Below are 27,664 nucleotides of genomic sequence, written 5' to 3'. Positions count from 1 at the left end.
ATCTAGGTTGGAGTATACATGTGTCTATTATAAAACTTACAGTTTGATGGGGCACCTGGGTGGCTCAGTGGGTTAAGCGTCCGACTTCGGCTCAGGTCTTGATCACATGGTTCGTGGGTTTGAGACTCACATCAGGCTCTGTGCTGACAGCTCAGAGCCTGGAGCCTGCTTCAGATCCTGTATCTCCCTCTCTCTCTGACCCTCCCCTGCTCACGCTGTTTCTCTCTCTTTCTCAGAAATAAGTAAAACATTAAAAAAATAATTTAAAACTTACACTTTGCTTTGTGTTTGAAAATTTTTCATAATGAAATGTAAAAGACCCCTGTGTAGAGAGAGACTGAGGGACCAGTTAGGAAACTGTGTCCTTGCATTAAAAAGATACAGAGAGCTTTATATTCTTTTGACAAGTAGAAGCTATAATTGTATAGAATTCCATCCTGTATTTGATCATGTGACTAAAGATCTGTGGTGTTTGATTTGTGGCAGGGAAAGCCCTTCTGCCAGCGTGGACACGTGTACATTCCTCTCATCATTCGTGTGCTCCAGTCGGACCCTGCTGATCGATGGCCGGGTAGAACTCAAGAGAGGCCTGCAGAGACAGGAGCGGCATCTTTTCCTGTTCAATGATCTGCTTGTTGTGGCCAAAATCAAGTAAGTGCACCGTAAGCTCTGTCCCAGCTACCCTTATAAAACTGCTTTCCCACCAACACGTAACCTTTCTGTCCAGTGCTTACTGTAAAGAACGTCTGTTTCTGTTAAAGAACGTCTTCTGTTACCACAGCTAATAAGTGACTTTTATGTTTTCATTTTGTTATATTTTTGAAAAAAAAGTTTTGGTTGTTTATTCATTCAACAAGTGTTCATTTTAGGCCCCACTTGGTGCCAGGTTCTGAACACATACAGGGAATACAGTGAAGAATGAGATGGGTATGGTCCCTGCTTTTTAGGCACTTTTATTCTAACATCGGGGGGAGTTGCAGATTGTGATTAGTGCTGGGAAGAAAACCGGGTGCTGGGTGAGGTAAAACACAGGATATATGTGAGGTAGGTACAGTCGAGGAAGAATCATCGAAGGCTGAAAAGTAACCGGCCCTTCTGACGGTAGGAGGATGAGCAGTCTGGGCAAGGCAAGAGCAGGGGTGGGAAGAGCGTGGCCCTTGAACGGAGCTGAAGGGCAGCTTGACTGGAGCATAGTGGGCAAGAGGAGACTGAACTGAGTTCAGAGGTTGGAGAAATAGAGGAGGACCAGGTTACGAGAGGCTCCATTACTGATCCATTCCCATGTAACAAGTCACCCCAAAATGGTTTAAACCTGCACGTGTCTCAGACTCAGGAGCACCCGTGTCATGCTGAGGAATGTCCCAGTGAAGGTGGCTTGGCTGGTGGCTCTGCTTCAGAGAACCCCTTGCGGTTGCAGTCAAGCTGTTGGCCAGGCCAGAATCATGCGACGTCTTGACGGCAGCGGCAAATCCACTTCCCGGCTCACTCGTGTGGCTGACGGGCCTCAGTTCCTCTCTGGCTGTTGGCCAGACCCTGCAGCTTCTGTCCACGTGGCAGTCTCCACGGAGCTGCTTGTAACGGGGTATCGCTTCCTTCCAAGGGGAAGAGCCCAGAGTGTGAGACAGAGTGTCAGCAAGTGAGAGAACACCCACTTGACGCCACAGTCTTACATAACCTGATTCTGGAAGTGGTATGCTGTCCTTTCTCGTGTGGGCTGTTAGCCACCCAGACACGCCGTAGGGCAGCGTGGAAGAGACCTGCGCGAGGGTGTGGGCGTCAGGAAGCCATCCTTTCTCGTGTGTGCTGTTAGCCACCCAGACACGCCGTAGGGCAGCGTGGAAGAGACCTGCCCGAGGGTGTGGGCGTCAGGAAGCCATCCTTTCTCATGTGTGCTGTTAGCCACCCAGACGCGCCGTAGGGCAGCGTGGAAGAGACCTGCGCGAGGGTGCGGGCGTCAGGAAGCCAGGATCCTCGGGGGCCTCTCGGGGGCCGGGTACAGCAGAGGCCGTGATAAGGAGTTTGGGTTTTATTCTAAGGGATTTTAATTAGAAGAGTTCATGTTTTTTAAGCTATTGTTTCTGGAGGGGCACCTGCGTGGCTCAGTTAGCTAAGCGTCCAACTCTTGGTTTTGGCTCAGGTCATGATCTTGTGGTTTGTGAGTTGGGGCCCCATATCGGGCTCCGTGTTGGCAGTGTGGAGCCTGCTTGGGATTCATTTTCTCTCTCTCCTTCCTTTCTCTGTCTCTCTCTCTCTCTCTCTCTCTCTCTCTCTCAAAATAAATAAATAAACTTAATTTTTTAAAAAAAAGACCTTGTTTCTGGCTGTGTTAGGTAATGGGTTAGAGGGTAGGCCAGAGTAGAGAAGCGAGCAGACTGGACAGGAGGTTATAGTAATCCTGATGAAACATTGTGAGGGCTTATCTGGGGAAGTGGCACTAAAATGAAGGACACACACACATATTTGGAATATATGTCAGAGGTGACCAGAAGAATTGACTTTCTGCTCTATACTAAGTGCCCCTGCATTTAACACTCAGCCTAGAACATGCTGGTTGCTACTCGCTCCATCCTTCATTCTCATTGTGTACCAAACCTAAGAAAAGATAAGAATATTTCAATAAATCCAATAATATTAACAAGATTTTATCACCAGAGACTAGTAAATACTTTTTTCTACTATTTTCACTCTCACACCTAAGTTATACCGTGTCATAAATAAGACATGGACAAGGATCAATACTAACTTTGCAAAGCAGTGTATTTAGTCTGAGTGGTGTTAATAACAATAGAGACCTCACATATCTTTGGATCTTAGTGTATGATAGGCATTTTTCTAGAGACTTTGACCTCTATAACTGTTCTGTCAGGCAGATGCTATTTTTTTCTTTTTAAAGAAGAAATTGATACTCAGAGAAGTTAAGTGACTTTGACAAGATCATGGTTAGTAATTAGTTGAGCCCACATTTGAACCTAGGTCTGTGCTTTTTTTTTTTTTTTTTTAAAGTAAGTTCCACATCTGGTGTGGAACCTAATGCAGGGCTCAAACCCACAACCCTGAGATCAAGACCTGAGCTGAGAGCAAGAGTCAGACACTTAACCAACTGAGCCACCCAGGCACCCCCAGAGTCTGTGCTTTTTGCCAGTATGTGTTCTGCTGTCTCACTAGAGTGCTTAGTGAACCATTGATGTATTTTTTTTGAAAGTTAGAGGCAAAGATAAAAATAAGAAAACTGTTTCAGAATGTCTTTTCTTTATTATTATGGGAAGAACACTTAACAGGAAATCTACCCTCTTAACAAATGTTTAAGTGTACAAGGCTGTATTGTTAACAGGTACAGTGTTGCACGGCACATCTCTAGAATGTATTTACCTTGCGTAATTGAAACTTTATATTTGTTAATTAGCAAAACTCTTCATTTTCTCTCTCCCCCCAGCCCTTGTCAACCAACATTCCAGCTTGATTCTATGGGTTTGACTATTTTAGATGCCTCATGTAAGTGGCATCACACAGTAAATGTCTTCTGTGACTGGTTTATTTCATCAGCAGTGTCCTCTAGGTTAATCCATGTTGTTGCGTATTGCAGGATTTCCACCTTTTTAGAGGCGGCTGAATGATATTCCGTTGTATGTGTTTATCACATTTTCCTTATCCATTCATGTACCAGTGGGCATCTGCTGTTTCCACACGTTGGCTGTTGTAAATAGTGCTGCACTGAACATGAGTATTAATATCTCTTCAACATCCTGATTTCACTTCGTTGATAAATACCTAGGAGTGGGATTTCTGGATCATATAATGGTTCTGTTTTTAGTTTTTTGAGGACCCTCTGTACTGCTTTCCATAGTGGCTGCACCAGTTTGCTTTCCCACCAGCAGTGCACAAGCGTTCCGGTGTCTCCATGTCCTGACCAACATGTGTTGTCTTTTTGTCTTTTTTTTGTTTGTTTACTTTTTTGGTTTCTTTTTTTTTAAATAATAGCCGTCCTGACAGCGTGAGGCAATATCTCAAGTCTTAGCAAAATTAGTAAGGTTGAAATCTTAACCACATATCTTCTGTGACTGCAGTGGAATGAAACTCAGAATCAGCAAAGCTTAAAACATGTTTTGAGTACAGCTAATGCCTACAGATGTCGTTTGGGGAGTGGATTTGATGGTACAAGCAGTATAGAGGAAGGAAGGTCTGTCCATACAAGCCTCGGTACTAGGTCCGTTTGAAGCTGTGTGCTGTCGATAGAGGAATGAATCTTTATTTTGTTAATGTAGATTAGTTGCCATTTCATCACATAAAATGTATTGGATGGGTTCTGTATGCTAGGAATTGTGGTTATAAAGCCACAAAGATCTTATTACATTTTCCTAACAATGCTGCAAGATAGACTCCTAGGTCTTAGGTCCTAGGTTTTAAAACTCTTAGGTTTTAGGTCATGAATACTGAGACTCAGGGAGGTTTGTCCAAGGTCATGTAACAGGAGTTGTGACAGACTGGGGTGTTAATAGAGGGCTTACTCCCAGTGGGTAGCCCTTTGTATTGTTCCCCATTTTACTCATGTGCATAGTTTTGTACTCAGTCTGCAGAGAGATAAGTGAACAACAAAAGATTTTAGTATTACAATAATCCATTTCCCATATTTTAGGGTCTTAGATACTATTTACTTGTAACATGTATTCAATTCTTATGAAGGAAAGTATTTTCCTTCACCTTTTTTGGATGTTTTTTCCTCAACAGTTATGATACTGTTTAGAGTAGAAGACTTGTGTTCTTACCTGTGACTTACTGTTCTGGTTATTACTAATGTCTAAATGGTTTTATGTGATCTATATAGTGTTTTGCTGAAAACATTTTTACATAAAGATTGTTTCTTTACCACTAGAAAATTGATATTTTAAATATACTGCCAAATCTGTGCCCATCATCTCCTTGTATAGCTGACTTTTTATTTTAATTGTTCCTTTCTCACGTAAGATATACACCATTTTTTTTCACCTCCTGCTTTTGAGATACCTCTTTGTGTGTACGTAAATGTTCTTATTAAGTGACAAAATCTAGTAACAGTTGATTTAATTGTTTTTATTTAAGAGAGTCAATTCATGAAGATTATTTTAAGTACTTTTTACATTTATTGGAGATATTAAAAAGTGTGAATGATTGAAGTTAATTTGGGGGGAGGGGTATGAGCCCAAGACTCCTGTGATAAGAGAGGATATATGGACTTGAGAAGAAAATGATTATTATCGAATACTGCCACCTTGCAAAAATTTTGACCACAATTTATCCTTATATGGTTATTCTCGTGGATAATATTTTATATATTCACAGATCCTTCTTAATAAGAACTTAATGCTTTTTCCTGAAATAAACAACAACCAAGAAGAATCAGCCCCAGTAATACCAAACCTATGTCTTGCCTGTCACTTTTTACCCTGTGACAGAGGATGGGGTCGTACCCTCAATCAGCTAATTTGTTGAAACGATAGGAGTTACTTAGTGCTTCGTAAATGAATTCACTACCTTAAGTTCAGTATTAACTTCAGCTCATCTTCAGGCTCCATTTGGGAACTGCTTTCAGCCCTTAGGTTGATGCTATAAAATAAGTTCAGGTGGGGTAACTAGTTGACCAGCTGCCCCATATTTATTTATATTTATTTAGTGAAACTAAGTAGATTTTAGTGAATGCAATAATAAAAAGGGTTTTTAATTTTTGTCCTTTTATTGGCTAAGGTATTTTATTCACTTTGTGCTGAATATTGACAATGTTTACCTAAAATTATCTTGAGTTTATGGTCATTCTTTCCCATACTTAATCAGAACAAGTATTAAAACTGAATGGCACCTTACGGACTACTTTCGTATTCATTCAAAAGCTAAATAAAAAGCTATTTTTCTAATAGAATTATGACTTTCCATCTTTTAAGACAGTGTTTAAAAACTTTAAAGTCTTTAGAAGGAAGTTAATATTCTGTTCATAACTATAGAGCAGCCATTTGGAATTTACTAAAATGAAGTGACTAGGTACTTTATATCTTCCTAAGACATCACTTTTCTCATATTTAATTTCCTATATAAATAGGGAAATGATGAGTTCTATTTAGGTCAAAAAAATGAAGAGGAAAAAAGTTCCATTCATGTATTCATTATCAGTAGAACCATCAGATTCTTATGGAATATACCGTGTTCTCTACCCCAAAATATAGTAAAACATCTCCATCTTAGACTAGAGGGACATCTCCCTGGAATCTTGTGTATTTCAGCAGTTCACTTGCATTCCTTCTAGTACAAAGATTAGGGCATAGAAAACAAGGAAATGTATCTCTCATTATAATAAATATGTAGTAATTTATGTAGTCCGTAATAAATATGGACTACATTGTGGAAATAAAGAATTGCTTTTTGTGTTGTTATTTTGTAAATTTTATTAGAATAGTCTAATACTATTGGAAATTGAGAGTGAAATTTTTGAAGAAACGCACTGTATGACCCCACGACTGTCCATCTTAATATAAAATTTTATTTAATACAGGTCTTAAATATTTTGAAACTATTCCGTTTATCTTTGTAGATGTAAGTGTATATGAGATTCCTCTCCACCTCTGTAGTAACAGTCCCATCAGAAAACTGTGGAGGTAGAATGAGATTTAAAAAAAAAAAAAAAAAGTAAGGCTGAAAATAGAAAAGCTGAAGGAAACTTCATGGTAAAATACTTCCATCCAAATGCTTTATAAGACTGACAATATCCAGGGCTTTTTATAAATACATAGCTAAGAGCATTAAATTAGCTCAGAAGTCAACACTGCTCAAGTTCAGATTCTAGCTATGTTAGTTAAGCTATTTGACTTTTAGAAAGTTACTTAGCTAAATCTGTGACTCCATTTCCTTATCTGTAAAATGTTTGAGGATTAAACTAATAGTATGTGTAAAGTGCTTACCACAATGACTGGATGGCACATGGGAAGTTCTCAGTAAATAATAGCCAGGAGAGTGGAAGTGATTGTTTGCATTTGTAGGCAACTTCTTGTTTTTTCTATCAGAAGGTGGATAATTAATTAATTAACTTCATTAATCTAGAGAATCATCGCAGTGACTTTTTTTTCCAGAACAATAAATGTGAAAAGTTCCCACCTGGTATCTGAAGTATCTGATAGAGAGAGAGACCTGCATTAGAAAACACAAACTGTGTGACAAGAGATAAACAAACATACCTCTCTTTCCAAAAGATGTGTACTTTCAGTTTTATAGTACCGAAATAGTCACTGTCAAAACTAAGATTTTTTTAAGAAGATAAAAAGAAAGAAGATTTTATCCTCACTGTTTGACTTTTTAAAATGCAAAGATACATAGCAACAGGATAAAAAATATTGAGATGATATATAGAAAGACACTATTATTCCACAAGGTGCTTTTCTATCGTACTTACAGCGAGTGCGCCCTACAGAGGGTATAAATGAGGCTTTGAGTCTAGATCATCCTTCGTGTGTAGTTGCTGCACATCCTTTTTATAAATCTGACTGAAGAGTTTGGGCCTTAAATATTCCATGAAGGAGTCTTAGGAATACTGTCTTATGAAGTGTCTTTGATTTCACATCAGTTTTTTTTTTTTTTCTGTTTCCACAAATGGCTCTGAATGATAGGAAGTATCCGAGTTCCCTAAGCATTCTCTTTATCTTTCCCAGTGTCTTCTAACTAAGTCTCAAGTCCATTATGAGCATGAAATCTGTGAATTTAGGTCAACAGATAATGGTAGTTTCAATATTAGGTTCTAAGGAATATTAGGTAGAAATTGTCAAAAAGCAATTTTAGTGCCAACTTAAAGTAGATTTACCTTCTGGGTCCTTGGCGATAAATATGAATTGTATTAACTCCACGTAAGTATAGTACTTCCTGCCTTTTTTTTTTCCAGTTTAGTTTGGGGGTCTGTTTTTAGGTTAAAGGTTTTCAATTTTAGCCAGAATATAAGGAGAACTGATATGAACAAACTTTTTTTCTTACATTTTTTTCCTTGAGAGAGTGAGACACAGCATGAGTGGGGGAGGGGCAGAGAGAGAAGGAGACACAATCCGAAGCAGGCTCTAGGTTCTGAGCTGTCAGCACAGAGCCCGACGCAGGACTCAAACCCACAAATTGTGAGATCATGAACTGAGCTGAAGTCAGACACTTAACCGACTGAACCACCCAGACGCCCCTGAACAAACTTTTAAGAAAGGAAATTTAGGGGCACCTGAATGGCTCAGTTGGTTGAGCATCCAACTCTTGATTTCAGCTTGGGTCCTGATCCCAGGATCATAGAATCGAGCCCCATGATGGGCTCTATATTGAGCGTGGAGCCTGCTTGGGATTCTCTCTGTGCCACCCTCCTTCCTCTCTCCCCCAATCACTCTCTTGCTCTCTAAAGAAAAAAAATCTTTTTTTTAATTTTTTAATGTTTATTCATTTTTGACAGAGATAGAGCTTGAGTGAGAAGGGCAGAGAGAGAGGGAGACACAGAATCCAAAGCAGGCTCCGGGCTCCGAGCTGTCAGCACAGAGCCTGGCATGGGGCTCGAACCTATGAATCATGAGATCATGACCTGAGCCAAAGTCAGATGCCTAACTGAGCCACCCAGGCGACCTAGAAAAAAAATTTTTTTTTAAAGGAAATGTAACTATAGCAGCACTCTCCACAATAGCTAAAACATGGAAAGAGCCTAAGTGTCNAAAAAAAAAAAAAAAAAAAAAAACAAATAAACTTAATCATGTTTGTATGGAGTACACACAAAAAAAAATAAAGGAAATGTAACTAACCTTTGCTTATAAAGATTAGAAAACTTGTAAGCATTCATTTGGAAATAACACTGAAAATTCCTCTAATTAAATCCAGATTATATTTTATGTGCATCTCTCTCTCTTAAGGTGAAAATTTTATAAATATTTTAATGAATAATGTATATTTTAACCTTATGTTCAGCCACTCAAATCTTTCTTGAAAGTAAGCAAGTTATAAATAATAAGCACATTAATTTTTTAGTACAGCAGTAAATTTCAAATTAGATTTTTGATCCAAATGTAATGCTCAACTTAGAAACTAAGGTAGGCATGCCCATAGATGCAGCCATGAGGACTGACGCACCCCGTGTCTCCACAGGCTTGGGGGTCACAGGTAACCAGCGGTCTCCCGCCTCCTCTTGTCGCCACTGGAGTTACAAACGGTGAGGAAGAGCTTCTGTACCCGTGATGAGTGGGAACGGCCCCTTGTCACAAGTGCCGGAGCTCTCATAAACTGTAGGCAACAAAATAATAAGAAGTCCCGTCTGGTTCTTCTCTCTTTAGGTATAACAACAACTTTAAGATAAAAAATAAAATTAAATTAAGCGACATGTGGACAGCAAGCTGTGTGGACGAAGTAGGAGAAGGCAACACCAACGCCCTGAAATCCTTCGTCTTGGGCTGGCCCACGGTGAATTTCGTGGCCACCTTCAGGTAAGAACCGTCACGTCTCCTGTATCTATGTGTTAAATCCAGTCAACTAGGTAATTCTAGGATAGAAAAGAAAAAGTGAATCTGGTTTTTTTCTCTTGAGTTTTCAGAGGGAAATATTTTATTCTGATTTCGTTATTCTGAAATCAGTAACTTTTGACATGCCCCCAAGAAAGACGCTCATATGCCTTGTGTTTTTCCCCCAGAGCTTCTTATTAAAATATGTGGAGAATAATGGTAAATGGTGAGAATGTTGGGAGTCCTCTATGTTGGTTTGACCAGTGATTTTGAGAGGGGCTCTGCCGAAACACCTCGGAGCTGTGGAAGAGGAACAGAGGCCTCGTGCAGAGACCGCACTCTCCAACCTCCCCTTTGCTCATGTCCGGGTGTTGTTTTACACAGCGAGCTTTCGACTTGATCTTCTCAACTCACTGAAATAGACTTTTACTGAAAAATTGTATAAAATCAGCCAGTTAAGCTTGAATAACTTTTATACTCCCAGATTTTCTAAAGAAATAGCTTTTAATTATAGAACTAAAATTAATGTTGTGAGATAATGGGGTACCTGAGCTGCACGTCAGGTTCTGATTTGGCGTAGAGATGTGACAATCAAAAACAAATTCATGAACCAAGAAGTAAAAATCAGTTCCCTAAGATTGACCCTGTGACTGGGATGGGGATGGAGAATGTAAAAATAGAGAATCTTTGTACTCTTAACCCGAACGTGCTACATTGGCACTTCTCAGGTCCGGAGAGGCATACCAAACCTCACACCTGTGGTTTTGAACGGCTGCACCCTCACGCCCAGTATTTGTTTCACACTTCAGGAGTTGGGCTCATCCCATGCACACGTTTTTCTCTTGGGCTCCTCTCTCCCCACCACCACCAGACATATCAGGCATCATCCTAAAGCCAGATAACTCAAATTGTCCAAGATGTTAATCTTCTAATTAAAAAAAAAGTCCTGTCATTAAGTCCTATTATGTATTATTCGCCTACCACAAGATTTTAAGAACTTACTTGGAAGACACATGTATTTGTATCATTTTCTGCATATCTTCTTTTCCATGACAGATTTCTCTAGATAGTATCATTTTCCACCGCTTAATCTCCTTGAAGTTATAGGTGAAAGGGAGGATTTCTGGTGAGGTACAAGTACAAGACTATATGAGGTCTTTATGAAACTGGTTTTAAGAAGAAGGACAAATGTATAAACAAGTTTTACATATATTGTATTCTTCAAAAAGTATAGTACTTTACCCAAAAAGATTAAGGTTAACATGACTAATGATGTCATGTACCCCTCGATAGCATGTGGCGAGAAGAGCAAGTCACCTTTGTATTCTTCCTCATCAAAACCCATAGTCCCAGTGCAGGTGTGAGAAGAACATCAAACAAGCCCAAATTGAAGGATATTCTACAGGTTAAGCTGACCAGCATTCCTCCAGTCTTAAAAAAATCTCCAGTTTTTAAAAAAGTAAATAAACAAAACAGGAAAAGACCCAGAAACTGTCATAGACCAGTCACTAAGGAGATGTGATAACTAAGTGCAACGTGCTATCCTAGAACAGAAAAAGGACATTAATGGAAAAACTGGTAAAATCTGAATAAAGAACTTAGTTAATAGTACTGTACCAGCATTGGTTTCTTAGTTTGACAAGTGTGCCATGGTAATATAAGAGGATAACTTTAGGAAAATGAAACTGGTGAGAGGTATGCAAGGACCCTCTGTACTACCTTAGCAGCTTTCCTGAAAGTCTAAACTTATTTCAAGTTTAAAATATTTTTTTAAAAAGTTGTGTTGACAAGTTCTGTCCCTGGTATGACAGAGTGGGGCCTTAATAGACTGACCACCCTACAGATAACAACTGTATACTCTGAACAAAATATAGACAACAACCACCTAAAGGTTCTGAAAAGTGAACAAAAGTTGGCGGATTTTGGAGAGGAATTGAAACTTGGACGGAGGCACCAGCAAGGACTGGGTGAGTTTCCTGTGTTTAAGGCATTGGCCTGAGGGCAGGCTCCAGTCACGTCATGGTGCAGGGCAACTAAACTGACAGGAACCCCCAGTCTTTCTGGCTAAACAAGCGGGGTAGGAGCCTGAGTCAGCCACAGCCGCAGGAACGTGAGGGAGGGAGTCTCAAAAAGGACAGTATCAGAGAAGGGAAGGCCCAGATTTTGTGGACAGACTCTGCCCAAGTCTTTTGATTCCTGAACCACACATGCATGGAAAAGACTCAAAGCAGCTTGAATCTGAGGATCCAAGAATTCTGAGGAGCCAAGGTTCTGTTCACCACAAGTAAGGTAGAATTTGCAGCTTGAGTCTAATCAGGTTAGTTATCCGTTAATAACAAAAACACCAGTACTCTTTTGCAAATATAGCAGCATTCAGAGTCTCCAAAGCAAAATATTCATAATGTCTAGAATACAATATAAAATTTCTTGACAAAGAATCAGTAAATGGAAATAATAATCAATAGAGGCCAATCCTGAGATGATCCATATGTTGGAATTACCCGAAAAGAACTTTAAAGCAACTTTTATAATTGTGCTCCCTAGGTAAAAGGAAAAACGCCAAGTGAAATGAATGAAAAGATTTCTCAGCAGAGAAATAGAAAATTTAAAAAAGAGCCACATGAAAATTTTAGAACTGAAAACTGCAGTATCTTAAATCAAAAATATATATGTGTACATATATATGTGTGTGTGTGCATGTGTGTGTATACATATATATATATATGCATATACACATATCTTGTGTAGCCTTACAGAATAGAAATCAAAGAGGAAAGAGTCAGTGAATTTGAAGATACACTGATACAAATTGTCCCATTTGAAGAACAGAGAAAACAAAGACATTTTTAAATGAAAAATGCATCAGAAACTTGTTGGAAAATACCAGAAGATATAATATACATGTAATTGGAACTCTAGAAGAGGAGAGAGGGGAAAGGGGACAGAACAAATATTTGAAGAAATCATGGTTTAGAAACCTCCCGAATTTTGTGAAAGATACAAATGTACAGAATTAGTGAACCCCAAACAGGAATATGAAGGAAATTTCACTTAGTCATGTTATGTAGACAAACTGCTATAAACCAAAGATAAGAGACAATCTTAAAAGCAGCCAGAGAAAAACAGCACATTACATTTAGGGGAACAATGATTTGCATCACTGTGGTTTTCTCATCAGAAACTTGGACAATTTCAGAAGACAGTAGAATGGAACTGGAAAACTCTCAAACTAGAATAGTATATCCAGCAAAAATTTCCTTCAGAAATGAAAGTGAAATTGAAATTTTTTTTAACTCTAAAAATTTATTCCAACAGAACTTTGCTCCAAAAAAAATGCTGGCAGAAGTTTTTTAGCCTGAAGTGAAATGATATTGAAAGGAAGCTTGGATCTTTAGGAAGGGTTAAAACACATCAGAAATGGTATAGATCAAATAAATATGAAGAAAAATCGAGGTCAGGATCAGGTTAAAATGCCAACAGGCTAGCAGCTCAAGAAGCAGGCTCTCCTAGCCAATCTCTATAACATCTATAAAGAAACCAAACAGTAAAGAGTAAATGTTTCAAAATCTAGGACTGACAACTGCCAGAATCGGTGAGCAACTCCCAATTGTGTCAAGTTGGGGAAGACTGAGCACTGAACTTTTCATGCTTTATCTTAGGAAACACAGTTAGATAGATCATCACATCTCAAAAAAGACCAGAACGAATTTCCTATCTCTTACACCCTGATTCTCAAACCTAGGATCTATATCTACCAGAAAAACAGGCACTATACCTTGATATTACAGATAACTACACGGTAATGAGAACATTGTTCAGAAAACACAGGAAGTACTTAAATCTGACATGGATCTATCTGTAAGAAGATTCAGAAGAAGAATATTTTAACTTAAGCACCTAGTATGAATCTCAGTCTACAAACTCAGGTAGGCAAGAAAAGCCTGTTTATTTATAGATTAAATTATAACCCACCCTGAGCTTCCAGGCTGTAGGAAAGCAAATTTTCCTCTTTCCGGGAACCCCTGTTTTCTTACAGTAGAACCAGAATACAGGAGGTTTCCGTGATGTCTTCCAAACAGATGAAAGGTTTTGACCTTCGGTCTGCTGTGGTCACTGCTGACGTGATCTTTTTCTGTGCCCAGAGTTGCCCTTTACATTCAGAGCTGCTCTGACTCTTGGCCGCGTGTGGGGTGCAGCTGTTTTCGCTGATGTAAAAACTCAGAAACAGGCCTCCCCGTTACTGCCTGCAGTCAGTTCCTGTGGGGAATTTCCCTTTCCTGAGGCACCTCAACCGAGTAACATGAGGTTCCCTGCGCACTTGCGGAGATGACACGCTCTGTCCCCTCCTGAACTTGGGAGAATCGGCCCTGCCTTTTCTCTTTCTCTAAGATGTACTTCTTCGTCCTCTGTCTTGCTCCTGTCACATGAGCTTAGGTGTTTATGAAGCTCTGAGATAACTTTGTTCCTAGTTCTGTGAAAGTGCCAGAGATTCAGAATCCCTGAAGAAGGGAAGGTCTGGATTCTTCCTGCACAGGCGAGGTGAAAGGGAAGACACAGGGACGTTACCTATATCAGTCTCAATGAGTTAACTTGCACACTTCATAAATTGTTCATTTTTGAAGTAATGCATGCTGTGTATTCAAACAGTGGAACACAATCCAGCAGTGAGGATGAATGTTCTAAGACCACATTCAGTAATATACCTAAGTCTCAGAAACATAATGTGGAAGGAGAGAAGCCAGTCACAAAACAGTACATATTGTTTGGTTACATTTGTAATAGTGACAACAAAACTACCCAGTTCTGTTAGAAGTTAGGAGCACATGGAGTCTTCCCGAGGTGATTTTCTGTTTCATAATCTAAATTTCTACTACATGAGTGTGTTCATTTGTGAAAAATTTTCAAGCTATATGTTTAAGCATTATACAGTTTTTTCTGTCTTTCATGTCAATAAAAAGTTAAAAGTTAATGGGGCACCTGGGTGGCTCAGTTAAGCGTCCAACTTCGGCTCAGGTCATGATCTCATGGATTGTGGGTTCAAGCCCCGCGTCAGGCTCTGTGCTGACAGCTAGCTCAGAGCCTGGAGCCTGTTTCGGATTCTGTATCTCCCTCTCTCTCTGACCCTCCCCTGCTCACGCTGCCTCTCTCTCTCAAAAATAAAAAAGTAGGAGAGGGGGCAAGATGGCGGAGAAGTAAGGAGCTCCGTACTTGCACTCGCACCCATACATCACACGGAAAAGATCTGAAGCCATTGGAAACCTTACAAAACCTGAGAGACTGGGAGAAAAAGGATGCAGAATCCACTGAGCAAGCCTTCTAACGTGAGTGCGAACCGGGGAAGATAAAATCGGGCCGGGATCGGAGACTCCAGATTCGGAGGCGATCCCCCTCTACCCTCTATGGGGAGTGAGAGGGGAAAAAGAGAGTCCGAAACAGAAAAACCTCCGCTCGGGGGGCAAAAAACCTCCGCTCGGGGCATAGAAAGACCATACTTGCCAAATACCTGCATGCCAGGTCCCCTCGCGCCAACTGGTCCCGGGGGGCTGAGCGCACAGACTGCTGCTTTGTGCTGCTCCTGGCGGGCTGGACGTCAGAGTAGCGGCGCGCCTGCCGCCACCATCCTCCCAGGCGGCTGGGGCCCCTGAAAGAGCCGCACGTGTCCACCGGGCGTCCGCGCTCCTGGCTGGCTGGAACTCTAGAGGGAAGGCAAAGAGCTGAAAACTGAGAAATTAGCCTGTGAGTTCGTGTGTTGGGTGACGAGCCATAGAGGGACCTGGTTTTCCTCTCTCCAGTGGGCTCGGCGCACCCGGCAGGCAAGCCCCCACCCATGCTCGCCAGCCCGACCCAGAGAAGGAAGCAGCGACTCTGACTCCGCCCCCAGAGCTCGGCAGGGGGCCTGGAATCACCCGAGGGGGTTGCCTGGGAAGCTGTGTCTAAGGCAATTTCAGCGGGGCGCGCAGACCAGGATTTGGAGATTGGGACTGGCCTGGGTTGAAGAGTGCAACCAACTTCGGCTGCGCCCCCGGTACGGGGAGTTTACACGCCCAGAAAAGCGAGGTGCAGTGCTTGGTTCAAGAAGGGACTGGAGCTCCGCCCCTCTCCTCCCCACAACCCGCCAAGGCAGAGCTCCCACCTGAGGCATTGGGTCACGCCGCGCCCATCCCTGCCTGAGAGCTGCCCTCCTCCCTTTTTTTCTTTCTTCTTTTTTTTCTTCTTCTTTCTCTTTTCTCTCTTTTTTCCGAGGAACACTGACCTGCTTAACTCTGGTCGCCGGCTTGCTTAAACAATCACATTCTGTAGATGTAAATTCTACACCTACCAACATTTTCATCTCTATCTCTCAGGAGTGATTAGACTACATAGTTTCTCTNTAAAAAAAAATTAAAAGTAAAAAGTAAACATTAAAAAAATTGTTTTAATTTTTTTAAAAAGTTAAGAAAAATTACTAAGTGTTGTAAAGGGGCAGTTTTCTTTAACTGCTTTGAAAAAAGTTCACAGTTCTAAAGAACACTCACCTGTTTTTAAACACAGTTTTTTGTAAATAAATCTAAGGTTTGACACAAATGAACATAGAAGATGTTCTGTTTAAGAAAGGTGAATACATCAAAAGGTTGTAAAGAATTGTGGAAGATGAAAATTGTATGGTCACTGGTTAAAGAGATGTCATATACTTTCTGATGACAAATCCTAGGAGATTGCATGTGGAGAAAATTGCTAAGCAACTGAGTTAGAAACAAATTACAAATACTTGTTAAGTATATTTTTCTGGAACAAAATAACTAGAGTTTCCAAGTTCATTAAGAAGATTAGAAATATGACTTTAAAAGCTAGTGAGGAACAAGACTGTATAGAAATAAACATTGAATTCTTTTTTAGTTTAAGAATTAAATGTAGCAGTAACTTCAGAAAAAATTATTAATAATGATTTAGTTGTAAATGAATTGATCTTAGAAGATTATAGTAATTAAGAATAGGTTTTATGTGAACTAATTTACTAAATTATCCTGCTTACATATATAAATACTTCTTTACCTGACAGGAAACTGGTTTCAGGCCCAAGATATTTCCATCAATATGCCAGATATCTCTTTAAATGAGCACACTTTATGTTTGTGTGACACTTAGAGCTGCAGAAACACTCCTATACAGTTAGCCCCATTTTACAGATGTGGAAACAGGCTTAGAGATGAGAAATGATTCACTCGTGATCAGATAGCTGGCCTATGTGTTTGACCAGCCAGGTGTTTGGATTCCAGATCAAATTAGAGCTGTACTTGCAAAAGAGCCATAAACTAAGAAAGTGGCCCTGTCTTGCATCTACAGGTTTTAGTGGAAGTGGCCTAGACTGTACAGTTTTTCCTGGCGGGCATTTTCCAGCCAAGGCGTCTCCAGAACAAGCTCTGTCAGGCTTGTGGGAGGGCACGGCTGCCCCAACGACAGGCTGTCGCTATTTTGTCTGGATTCACAGTCTCAGATATGTTAGCATGAGTGTGTTGTGTGTTTAATTTTTCTCTCCTGTTGTCTTTGATTGCAGTTCTCCGGAACAAAAGGACAAATGGCTCTCTCTCCTTCAGAGGTATTTTTTCAGTGTACAGGTTTTTAATCTTTAACTTGTACTTAAAAGAATTAAATTCTCCTCTGCAGAGATGTGCCCCAAACTGTTCCCAAACTTTTTCTTAGTAGAAATTACTCATTTGCCCTCAAAATAAACTATTGTTTGAACTGTATACTAGCTACTATTTACTGTAAATAGTGTTCTCTTCATTACATATATTCCTTACTTCCTAGGAAGGTGAACTGAGACCTGGTTAGATCATTCTAGACAGAAGTTAGTCCATAATCTCTCCCATCTCCATGTCTCCAACCTACCATTTGGAGCTAACAGTTTCCTCAAAGCATGTATTAAGTTTCCAGATATGGGGGTTTTCAGCTGAGTACCTCAGAAATCAATTATGATCTCCACCTTTGAGCATACAGATGAATATGATAAATTTTGGGTTCATCTCCTATTTTATAACCCTTCCCTCCTTCCTCGCCTCCTTGCCTTCCTAAGGGAAGATTTACACCCAACAGGAGAGCTAAATGGGATTTAAACAGCCACTATCGTAGTTTGATGTAGTGAAGTGTTATCTATGTTCCCATACTTGTCAGTAAGATTCCAGGCCTGTCCAGAGAAGGTAGGAAAGCTTTTGAGATAAAACACCCCCTAGAGGTGCCTCAACCTGACTGTGCTCCTCAAACTCCCAAGTGAAAAAGATCCCCCATTCTTTTTTGTGCCTGTACCTAATGTCCTGAGAAGTGTTTGAATCCTCTTCCACCCATAATGTATTAAGACTCTATTGAGTCTTTCCATCCGTCTTTTAAAAAATAGCATAGAAGTATATTGAAAATATTAGTAAAATAGATTGATTTTAAGATAAGCCCCATTAGCGAAATCCATCTGACTCGGTGTTGTTTTGGGTTGTTGCTTGTGATTAGATACATCAGTCTAGAGAAAGAGAAGGACTACCCGAAGACCATTCCCCTCAAAATCTTCGCCAAGGATGTTGGGAATTGTGCCTACGTAAGTGTTTCTAAGCCAGAAAATTAAATTCCAAGTCCCTGTGTAAAGCAGAGCACCATGGATAAAAACAGAGACAAGCAAACAGACTGTGTTTGTGCTATGGAAGGTGGGCATTTAGAAATACCTTTGTGGGGAAAATGCATTTTCCTGGATATATGTATGTCTTTGTGTACATGAACAGTAAACCCTTGAGAAAGGGAAGCAAGGGAAATTCATATTCACTACAGCATTTAACATTTGCACTTGGAAAGAATATTGCTTCTCAGATGTCTCTTTCCTCCCTCTGACGTTAGTGCTCCTCTGGATCCTTTTAGTAGCAGCTGCAGTGGCTTCTCATAAGACCATTCCACAAGGATGTATTTCCTATTAGTATTAAGCAACTTTTTCTAACCTGCCATTTCTTAAGTAGAAGGCGGTTTTAGATAGTTTTTCATTCTCTGAGTTTTTAGGGATTGAATCCCTTGGCTTTATAAATAGATAAGCTGGGAGAGATGACATTTTTAAGGGATCAGCATGTTCCTACCTCACAGTTTTTATCATTTTGGTCAAATAAAAATTAAAAGTCTATTTATCCCTAGTTACTATGTGGAATTTGATGACTAGAAATATAGAACAAATGCCAAGATGTTATCAATAGCGAACAAAATGGGTATTTTTACAACACTGTCATTGCCATACTTGACAACAGCTCTAGATCACACTGGGAAAAGATGTGGTATAAAACTCTTACACTTTGGCCAAAAGCAAAAGTTATGCAAATGTTCTGACTCGAGTGCCAGATGTCACTGCTTGAGCGTAAAAAATGCTCAAGTTTTTACAGTGTGAAATACAGAGATCTACTATAGCAAAGTAGCAAAACAAAACAAAACAAAACAAAACAAAAAAAAACCCACCACTGTTTTTCTGCCGGCCTTGATTTAGTTGTTGTGGCAATTGGTTACATTTAGGATTTTCGTGGAAAACCCCCTGAAATTTTCTTCTAACATTTTCAGTGTATGGAAAGCGTGTATTTGACAAAGGACCAGAGTCCCACTCTTTTTTGGAAGAGCAGACAAGGAGGAGTCAGGTCAGGTGCTCTGTCTTAATCACTGGTACCCTGGTGACCTCAACCCAATGATATGACACACTCCTCTTTCCTCCCTGAAGTTGCTTCAAGGGAAGAGGCTCCTCCCAGGGAGCCCCTGCTTCCAGAAGGAGTGATGCCTGCCAAAATAGGCATGTGTGTGTGTGGAAAACATTCTTTATCTGTGGTCTTTAGCCGTACACAACCGGTCAGTGAATTCTGCTAACGTTGGGGGGGAAAAAAAACACATTTTCATTTTTGTCTGTTTTTTTTTAATTTGTTTATTAGCCAAAGAGGACTATCTGCCAAAATTCATTTGTTTTGTCTGCCAGAAAGGCATGCAAGGAAAAACACACATCTTCTAATTACTGTTTTCTATAATTACTGTTTTGAACATATGTGTCTAATATTAAGAAAAATCATTATCTTAGAAACCAGGTACGTTGGGAGATGGTATTAGTATTATAAGATAGATTCTTCACTTTACAAAAGACTTCATGAGAGAATTTCTTTAAAATTTAATTTAAGGATGGGGTTTTCAGACTGAAAATTTAAAGAGGTAGATGCCTTTCATGAAATTATATCTCCAGTTAAAGGCCAGTGTATAAAATTCTGTGCCACTCCAGTAGAAGACACACAATGACATGGGTGCCTGAAGCCCTGCCTATTGGCTTTGCAGACACTTGTGCATAATCCTTGGACTTAGAGGGAGCACAGTCTAAAATCAATTAGCCAACAACCCTAAGAGGCAATTTGTCATGTCGAGTAATTGGCTTATAGAGAAAGAAAAACACCATAATGGAAGGATAAGTGTGAGTTGTCAGTGGATTTCACTTTAACGTTATTTCTGTATCATTTTTTGTTTTTGTGTCATTTTGTTTCCATTTATATTACTTATTTGTACCATTTAAGCCCTCTTAAGGACACAGCCCTCATTCTGATTCATCTGATAATTATAACACATAAAACCTATGTGCATAGTAAATATTTCTTTTTTGATAGCATAGCATTGACTTATATTTAAGTGTCTTGGAATTCTATAAACTCTGTATAGATATTTCAAAAGCTTGTTAATCCCTTTTCTGTTTGCTGCAAACTTTCTATTTTTAAGAAGTAATTTCTAAATTCAATTCAGCACAGAGCTATTCCAGGTCTCCTTCTCAGTAGCAGAGTTGATAACAGAATTGAGCTTTGTAAAATTTTCAGTTTTGTTTGCTAGACTCAACTGGTTTTAAGGTCTCTGCAGGTTTCAACATTGGAATTTTCAGTAGCCACAGTGTTGACATATAGAAAGTTCTCAAAGAATAGTGGTTTTAAAAATTCTAAACTTTAAATGTCTTTCTGTAGCCAGTTTTTATCCTGATTTTACCTCAACTTTTTGCCATGCAAAGAAAATGATGGTGGGACCCACACTGTGTAAAAGGCACACTATGGAAGCCACGGTCAGGAAGCAGTGGGAGGTGGTACAGCACTCTCTCTTCTTCATGACATGTTGTGTTAGGGACATGTGTTAGGGACAGCCACCAGCCTCGCTGGCTGGGAGGGTCATCCATCTACTCTCTCTCATACGTAATCTTTTTCTTTCTTGTTTAAGGTCTTCTGTTTTGTGATCCACATATTCCTATATGAAGAGAAATAGGTGTTTTATCAAAAGGCATAATGTAGAGGCGCCTGGGTGGCTTAGTCGGTTAAGTGTCCGACTTTCGCTTAGGTCATGATCTCGCGATTCGTGGGTTCGAGACCCGCGTCGGGCTCTGTGCTGACTGCCAGCTCAGAGCCTGGAGCTTATTTTGGAGTCTGTGTCTCCCTCTCTCTCTGACCCTCCCCTGCCCACGCTGTCTCTCTCTCTCTCCTAGAAATAAATAAAAATATTTTTTAAAAAAGGCATAATGTATAATGGAATGAAAGTAAATTAATACCAAGGGTTTGTTTTCTACTTAAGTCATGTGCTTTACATCATCAGTGCTTGAAATCTAGAGTTGCCCTTGGGTACTCATTTCACAATAATTATTTGTTCACCTGATTTAATACCCTTTATTTATAATTATATTTCTTTTTTTTTCCCACAGTCTAAAACTATAACAGTAAGGAATTCAGATACAGCAAATGAAGTTATCAACATGTCACTACCAATGCTAGGGATAACTGTAAGTTACTCTCCTACATACTCTCAATGAAAAACAAATGTTGATACTTTAGATTCATATAAATATTATCCCTTTTATCATAAGGCAGCTGTTTACTGGCAATACCAAATTCATGTTTTGTCCCCAAAAGATGGAGAAAATAAGGACAGGAAAGCCTTAACATTAGATGCTCCTCTTATTTTGCCATTGTGAAACTTCCATCTGCTGGAGAGCATAATAAGATTAGACTGTACTGTAGGAATGATAATATGTTTTTTATTGTATATGCTATATACATATTCAGTTGGGGAGTTTTCTTGGTATAAGATTCTGATGAGAAAGCTCTAACCTCCTTCCCATGTGTCACTCTATGACTGTTCTTTCTTCTCTCCTTTTCTGAGTCTTCCCTTTTACCTAATTATTCTATTATCCCAAGATTCCATCAATCTTAGGATGGTGAATTCTGAAAGATTTGCTCTGTGATAGAATTGACACACAAAGAACATATAGCTAGAATCCATGTTCAGTGGCTGCTGATCCAGAAGATAATTGACTGGTACCTCTAATGAATTGGTAAATTAAAAAACAAGCTTTGAAAGGGGCATTAAGGAGGACACTTGTTGGCATGAGCACTGCATGTTGTAGGAAGGGGATGAATCACTGACTTCTACCCCTGAAATCATTATTGTACTATATGCTAATTAACGTGGGTGTCAATTTCAATAAATAAACAAACATACAAACTTAAAAAAAAAAAGCTTTGAATTAGATCTTAAATGTAAAGAACTTTAGTGTACATCCCACATTTTCCCACATTTTCCTTTTAGCTCTGCTTTTTTCTGTTTTGTGGGGCAAAGGTGAGTTTTTGAAACTTAGTTAATGGAGAAGATTGATGTGTTTGAGAATGAGGTAGGGAGAACACTGCAAAATCCTCGTCATCTCTGCCCTGCCAGTATATAGACCATGCCCTGTGAGCCTTGTGCTCACGGGAGTGACTTTGAGGGGGATGGACATGAGAGGAAGCGCTTGACCACCACCACGTCTTGAGTAAGATTGTCTCTGGACAGGAAGCCGCAGCATTACTGTGCTGCAGCATCCGACGCTTTAGGGGTGTCACAGTCTTCTCAGCCCTGTTTCCATTGACTTGGACACAGTGCTGTCATACTCCCCTAGGCACTCAGAAAAATCACGATTTAGGGTAAGATATCTCATTTATTTTGGTTAAAGTCGGTAATAGAGTTAAGATATAATTAGATTAATATGCACTGGGTAAAGCAGGCACCTCTGCATTAGTTTCTAAGCTCATGTGTTTATATCTTGGAAGAGACCAAGTAGTTGAAGGGAAGGGAAGGGAGATTGATTAGCGACATGATTCATTTTATTTATGCTTTTCCTTTGAAAAAAGTGATCCAGCTCCTGAAACCAAAAATATTCCTGTTAGGAATGGAGGCTATTTGGTTTAACTGTTCTAAGGGATTGTTAACATATTTTAATATACTACAAAAAAAGAAAGGATTTTTATCAGATTGCCTGCTCTCCCTATTTGCAATATTTTTATTAAGTGGAGAATGGGGAAGGTAGTGACAGTTAGACTAGGGGAAGGGGCCAGAGGTAATTCTCCACAGCCAGGACCGTCCATTATAAGGTCAGGACCTTGACTTTTTAATCAAAAGATAAAGGCAAGAATATTGAATATTGCCAGTCTCTTCTAGCTTCATTTAAAACATTTTTACTTTATCCTCTCCTAGAGGATGCAGTGAAGTCTATTTAACTGAGTATTATTTCTTTCAAGTGAGATTTGTAGTATTGCTGGGCTACAGTTCTGCTAGTGAACAATTTGTTTTCTATGACCGGGCCTATTCTCTAGACAGAATTCCTGTCCTTTTCTGTCCCCAGGACTGGGCTTGCCCAAAATAAAACCAGTGTTGACTGTGCCAGCTACCTATCTCCTCAAAGCCTCTTGGTCATTCTCCTCCTGCTCAGAAACTGCTGAGCTAATATAGTCAGCCCTTGAGATTTCACTTTTTCATCACAGACACAACATTGTCGTGGCTTTCTAGATAATAAGGATGTCTCTGCAGGGGCATGTTGGAGATTAAGTTCAGTATTCTCTGAGAAGTCCAGAGGCACAGCAGAAGTCAGGACTCTACAGAAGAAATTAGCCTTTTAGAAAAAACCAGGACATTGCTTTCTGCTTTGTAAAGGGACCTATAATTCTGCCTTGTGTGGGCTACCCATAAGCATGAGGGCCTTCTTCCACTGCAGTCTGCGGATCGCTGGTCATCACAAGGAAGAGAGGACAGGACTCCTGGGTCCTTTGCCGGGGATGAGACGGGAATATGGATTGGAGGAATTAGTATCACCATCCTCAAAAACTGTATTCACCCCCGTGAACTTGAACAGCATTTATACTGTCCCCGTTTTTTTCAAAACATAGAAATGCCAAAAAAAAAAATGTCCTTATTTAAATACCAAACATGAAAGTATTATTGTTAATCCTTTTATCTCCAAGGGCTCTGAGAGGGATTACCAGTTATGGGTCAATTCTGGCAAAGAAGAGGCACCATACCCACTTATTGGTAAGTTTCTTCGAAATCTAAGATAGGATTATATTTTAATTACAATTCTGAGTGAATCCGAGAATTGGTCATGGGGTCCTGAATTTAAGTACCATCAAATGTTAAATCTCATATAATATTTCTTCACTTATTCAGCAAATACCTATCAATTATTTCCTAAGTGCTAGGCAGAGTGTCTCTCCACTCAAGCAGTTAATGGTGTAGGTGAGAAGAGAAATGTAAATTTCCCTTTCTGTTTTTTCACTTCACAAACACCTATTTTGCAAACCTTTTTAAAACTTCTTCTGTAAGAAAACAATATGTATTGGTATTCCTTTTCCCTATATATTTATTTTTCATCTTCAGTTCTTGAATTTTCTGTTCCCTTTCCTCCCTACTACATTGTCTCTGTGGAAGACCATCTGTAATCCAGTCATGCCTCTTAATTTATCAGTGAATACTCAACACCTGCCCTAGGCATCATAAAGAAAAGGAGATTAACCCATTTAGAGTCCTAAAAATATTCACTGACTTATCAGCGAGCTACTACTTCAGTACTTTGCTATTTCTCCAGACAGATTTTCCAGCATTTGTTCTGAGGAATTTCTTGTGGTTAGGTTACATCTCACCTTGTTTAAAAACCATTAGGTTAAAAAAAAAAAAAAATACTTTTTTGTTTGTTTTTGGGTCATTTTGTTTCTGTTTTTGTTTGTTTGTTTCCTTTGAGCAAGAGAGCAAGGGAGGGACAGAGAGAGAAGAAGAGAGAATCTTAAAATTCTGAGGTCATGACTTGAGCCCAAGTCAGGAATCAGACACTTAAAACCACTGAGCCACCCAGGCGCCCCAGCTAAACAATGCTTATTGATCAGTAAGGTCACTCAGTGTGGTTTAACAGAAATAGAGCAAATAAAATAAGGGACAGTATCTGTAACAGATCCTGAGATGATAACAGTAATAATGATGAGGATGAAGATTTCTGCCAATAAAAAAAAAAAAAAAATGCTTACTAGCTGCCAGAAAAGTGTGCAAAGAGTATTATATGTATTATCTCATGTAATCCTTTCATTTACCTCGGAGATCTGTGTAATTCAGGATGTTTCAAGTGATCTGAATAATCTAAAACCAAACATCTCTGTGAAATATATATTCTCAAACTTAAAGTAAAGCAACCTGTCATACACACAGCTGAGGACAAAATTCACTGCATTTGTTTTCTTTTTTAATGGGGTCATTTTTGTAAAAATCTGTGAGCAACAAAGTTGTAATTAAAAATCAAATAAATACTTAAAATAATTGTTAATTAAAACTATTTAGAGGGTACTTTCAAGCTTGATTGCTAACTTGCACTAACTAAATAAATAAATAACCAACCAACCAACCAGGGAACATGATTTAGTAGGGATTCTCCATTGTAAATTTCAATGTGCCTTGGAAACTTCTGTTGTAGTTTGGCTGCTAGCTGCTCGTGTTTTGGCCTGCGAAAGCAGCTATAGAGCTTGCTATCATTGGAACACTGGTATTATATCCCCTGCTGGATATAATGCTGGAAATGGAAGAGTTCACAGAGTGACGTCCAGTGATAAATTAGGAATAGAAGAGAACTTATGCTCTGTACTTAACAAAAATGCAGATCTACAGCACAGTGGAACTTAAAGGTGTCAATGAAGAAAATGCAACCACTGAGAAGACTAAAGAGCAGTCAGACTTCCAGAGTTTAGTTTTTGTTTGCAGATTCCTTTTTGAATCCTGTTTCTGTATTTCTAATCCCCTGGAGTCTTCCTTCTGATTATTGCCTGTGAATACCCCCCTCAGAGGGCAGCAGTGGGAGGAAAGTGTAAATCACATAAACCAGCCCCTAGGCTCTAAAGTAACTCTGATTACTTAAGTAATAAGAAGTAACAAAATGTCTTTTTCAGACAGACATCTTGTGTTGAATAATAGTGATAATAGTGATGCTTGAAATAGATAGTCCTTTGCTCTTACTATTTAAATGATATTAAGCATTAAAGTTTACTTATTTGAGCCTTATCACTGTGTGATATTTTAATCCATGGATTTAAGGCTGAGAGATGTCAAGGATTTGCTGAAGATTTACAGATACAGTTAGTGTCGAAGGAGAACTAGAATACCTTTAAATATTCTTAGAAGCAAATGTAGGAAAAGTCAGCATCATGCAACTCACAAGCTAATCTGTGCATTCCAAAGAAGATATTCTTTAAAGACTCTCTTATTTTTGCTTTTTTTTTTCCTCTCCTCCCCCCTGCCCCCAACCACCTGCTTAAAAGTACTTTGATAGGGCCACCTGCATCATGTAGTGGTTTCCAAGTGTAAGAGCGTGCATAGTGATCATTCGGTCAACAAAAGGATTCTTTATTCCCGAAGTCCCAGGAGCAAACTGCAGTGCGTTCTAGTATGTAGCACACATGTCCACAGTGCCCATCAGCCTAAAGTCTACATTGAGATTTTCCTCTGTGTAGGGCATGAATATCCCTACGGAATTAAAATGAGCCATCTTCGGGACACTGTGCTCCTGACGCAGGGATCGAAGGACAGCAGCACGCCATGCGGCCTCCAGGAGCCCTTCCTCATGGAGCAGCTGCCCCGAGAGCTGCAGTGCCAGTTCATCCTGAAGCCCAGCCGTCTGGCCGCGGCCCAGCAGCTGAGCGGTGAGTGCGTCTCCTCCTTCGTGGAGCCCGTTTTTAGCAAAAGTTTTTATTCTTGAAAAAAAGTCCGTTCGAAGGCAAAGATGCAAACTTCCAGCTAGATGAAGCATTTTTTTTTCCTTTTGAGTTTGCTAAGTGTTTTGAAGGGAAAGATGGAGTTTTAGAAGATAATTTGATAAACCAGCAGTAGGCGTGTACGCAGCAGTCAGCCGCAGAACAAGCTGTTCCTTCTGTCTTCACCGTGCTTTCCCCTTTAACCTTCGGCTCGCTGCGGCGTCAGAGGCACCGGGCAGCGCGCAGGTGCTCAATGCCTTCTTTGTACTGTAACACATCGCCCTGTGTGGTGCCCCTCGCTGGTCACATGATAAGAGGGAGTCCATCAGCAACGAGGGTCAGGAGACTGGATCTTGCTGTGGATAAGTATGTGAAGACTAAGGTGATTTGCACAGGAATCTCTCCCTAGTCTACTAATCTCGTCTGCATTCCCTGTCGACACAGCCATCTCTTTCACCCACCCCTTAATGAAGACTCTAGAATGATAAAAGTGATCTTCAACATAAGAGGCCCGTTATTTACCCTAAACCATGTTTGAGCTTTAAGCCCTCAGTCTAAAAGTGAGGTTGTGTAGGAAATAGAAGAAGATGTCTCCTACAGAAAATGTGAGTGGTTTAGCAGAAAGTTGATGCCGAAATTCTGTAGCCACCTTTGTCCCTTTGAACCAGCTGGGGGATAGGGTGAACATGGCGACTCTCCCGTGTGCATTCCCCCACACAGGCACATTGCCCCTGTCCCTCTGTGGTGATGACCCAGCCTCAGACTTTGCACCTCGCTGAAGCCCTCCATCGGGGCTGTGCCATTGTGGCCAGCAAGCTGTGAGAGCTTACCTGGCATGTGCACCGCCACCTTCCCTCCTAGGGTGGTAAACTGAGTTTTGGGGACTCCAAGGCTGTTTCCTCGCATCGTTGGGCCATTTTGAAGGGGTATCATAGAGACGTCATAGTTTTCCATCCACTAAAATGTGAGCTCCGTGAAGGCGGATGTTGTGGTCTGTTTTGTTCACTGGTTCCCGGCACCCGGAACAGCACTTGACATACATAAAAGTAAGTGCTCAATAAATATTTGTTGAATGAATTCATTTATTCAGAGGTCTACTGTTAACTGGCTTTTAAAGATACAAAAGGAATGTTGCCTTTATAATTAAGCTGAGAAGAATATTTTGCTCTTCTT

The 27,664-nt window shown here is 39.9% G+C and overlaps 1 protein-coding gene across 1 annotated transcript in view; it reads left to right on the top strand.

Moving 5' to 3' along the window:
* The window catches only part of ARHGAP20 (Rho GTPase activating protein 20), a 118,313-nt gene that overhangs the window by 64,818 nt on the left and 25,831 nt on the right, over positions 1-27,664 (top strand). The window contains exons 2-8 of the mRNA XM_077772686.1: positions 487-651; positions 9,300-9,449; positions 16,999-17,040; positions 17,943-18,027; positions 21,160-21,237; positions 23,729-23,795; positions 26,252-26,440. Coding sequence (XP_077628812.1) covers positions 487-651; positions 9,300-9,449; positions 16,999-17,040; positions 17,943-18,027; positions 21,160-21,237; positions 23,729-23,795; positions 26,252-26,440 — 776 coding nt within the window. The remainder of the gene's footprint in view (positions 1-486; positions 652-9,299; positions 9,450-16,998; positions 17,041-17,942; positions 18,028-21,159; positions 21,238-23,728; positions 23,796-26,251; positions 26,441-27,664) is intronic.

This window comes from Crocuta crocuta, unplaced genomic scaffold, assembly GCF_008692635.1.
Source record: "Crocuta crocuta isolate KB4526 unplaced genomic scaffold, BGI_CrCroc_1.0 scaffold854, whole genome shotgun sequence".
In the NCBI taxonomy this organism is placed as follows: Eukaryota; Metazoa; Chordata; class Mammalia; order Carnivora; family Hyaenidae; genus Crocuta; species Crocuta crocuta.
The sequence above is the reverse complement of the archived record's forward strand: the minus strand, read 5'-3'. Positions and strand labels throughout refer to the sequence as shown.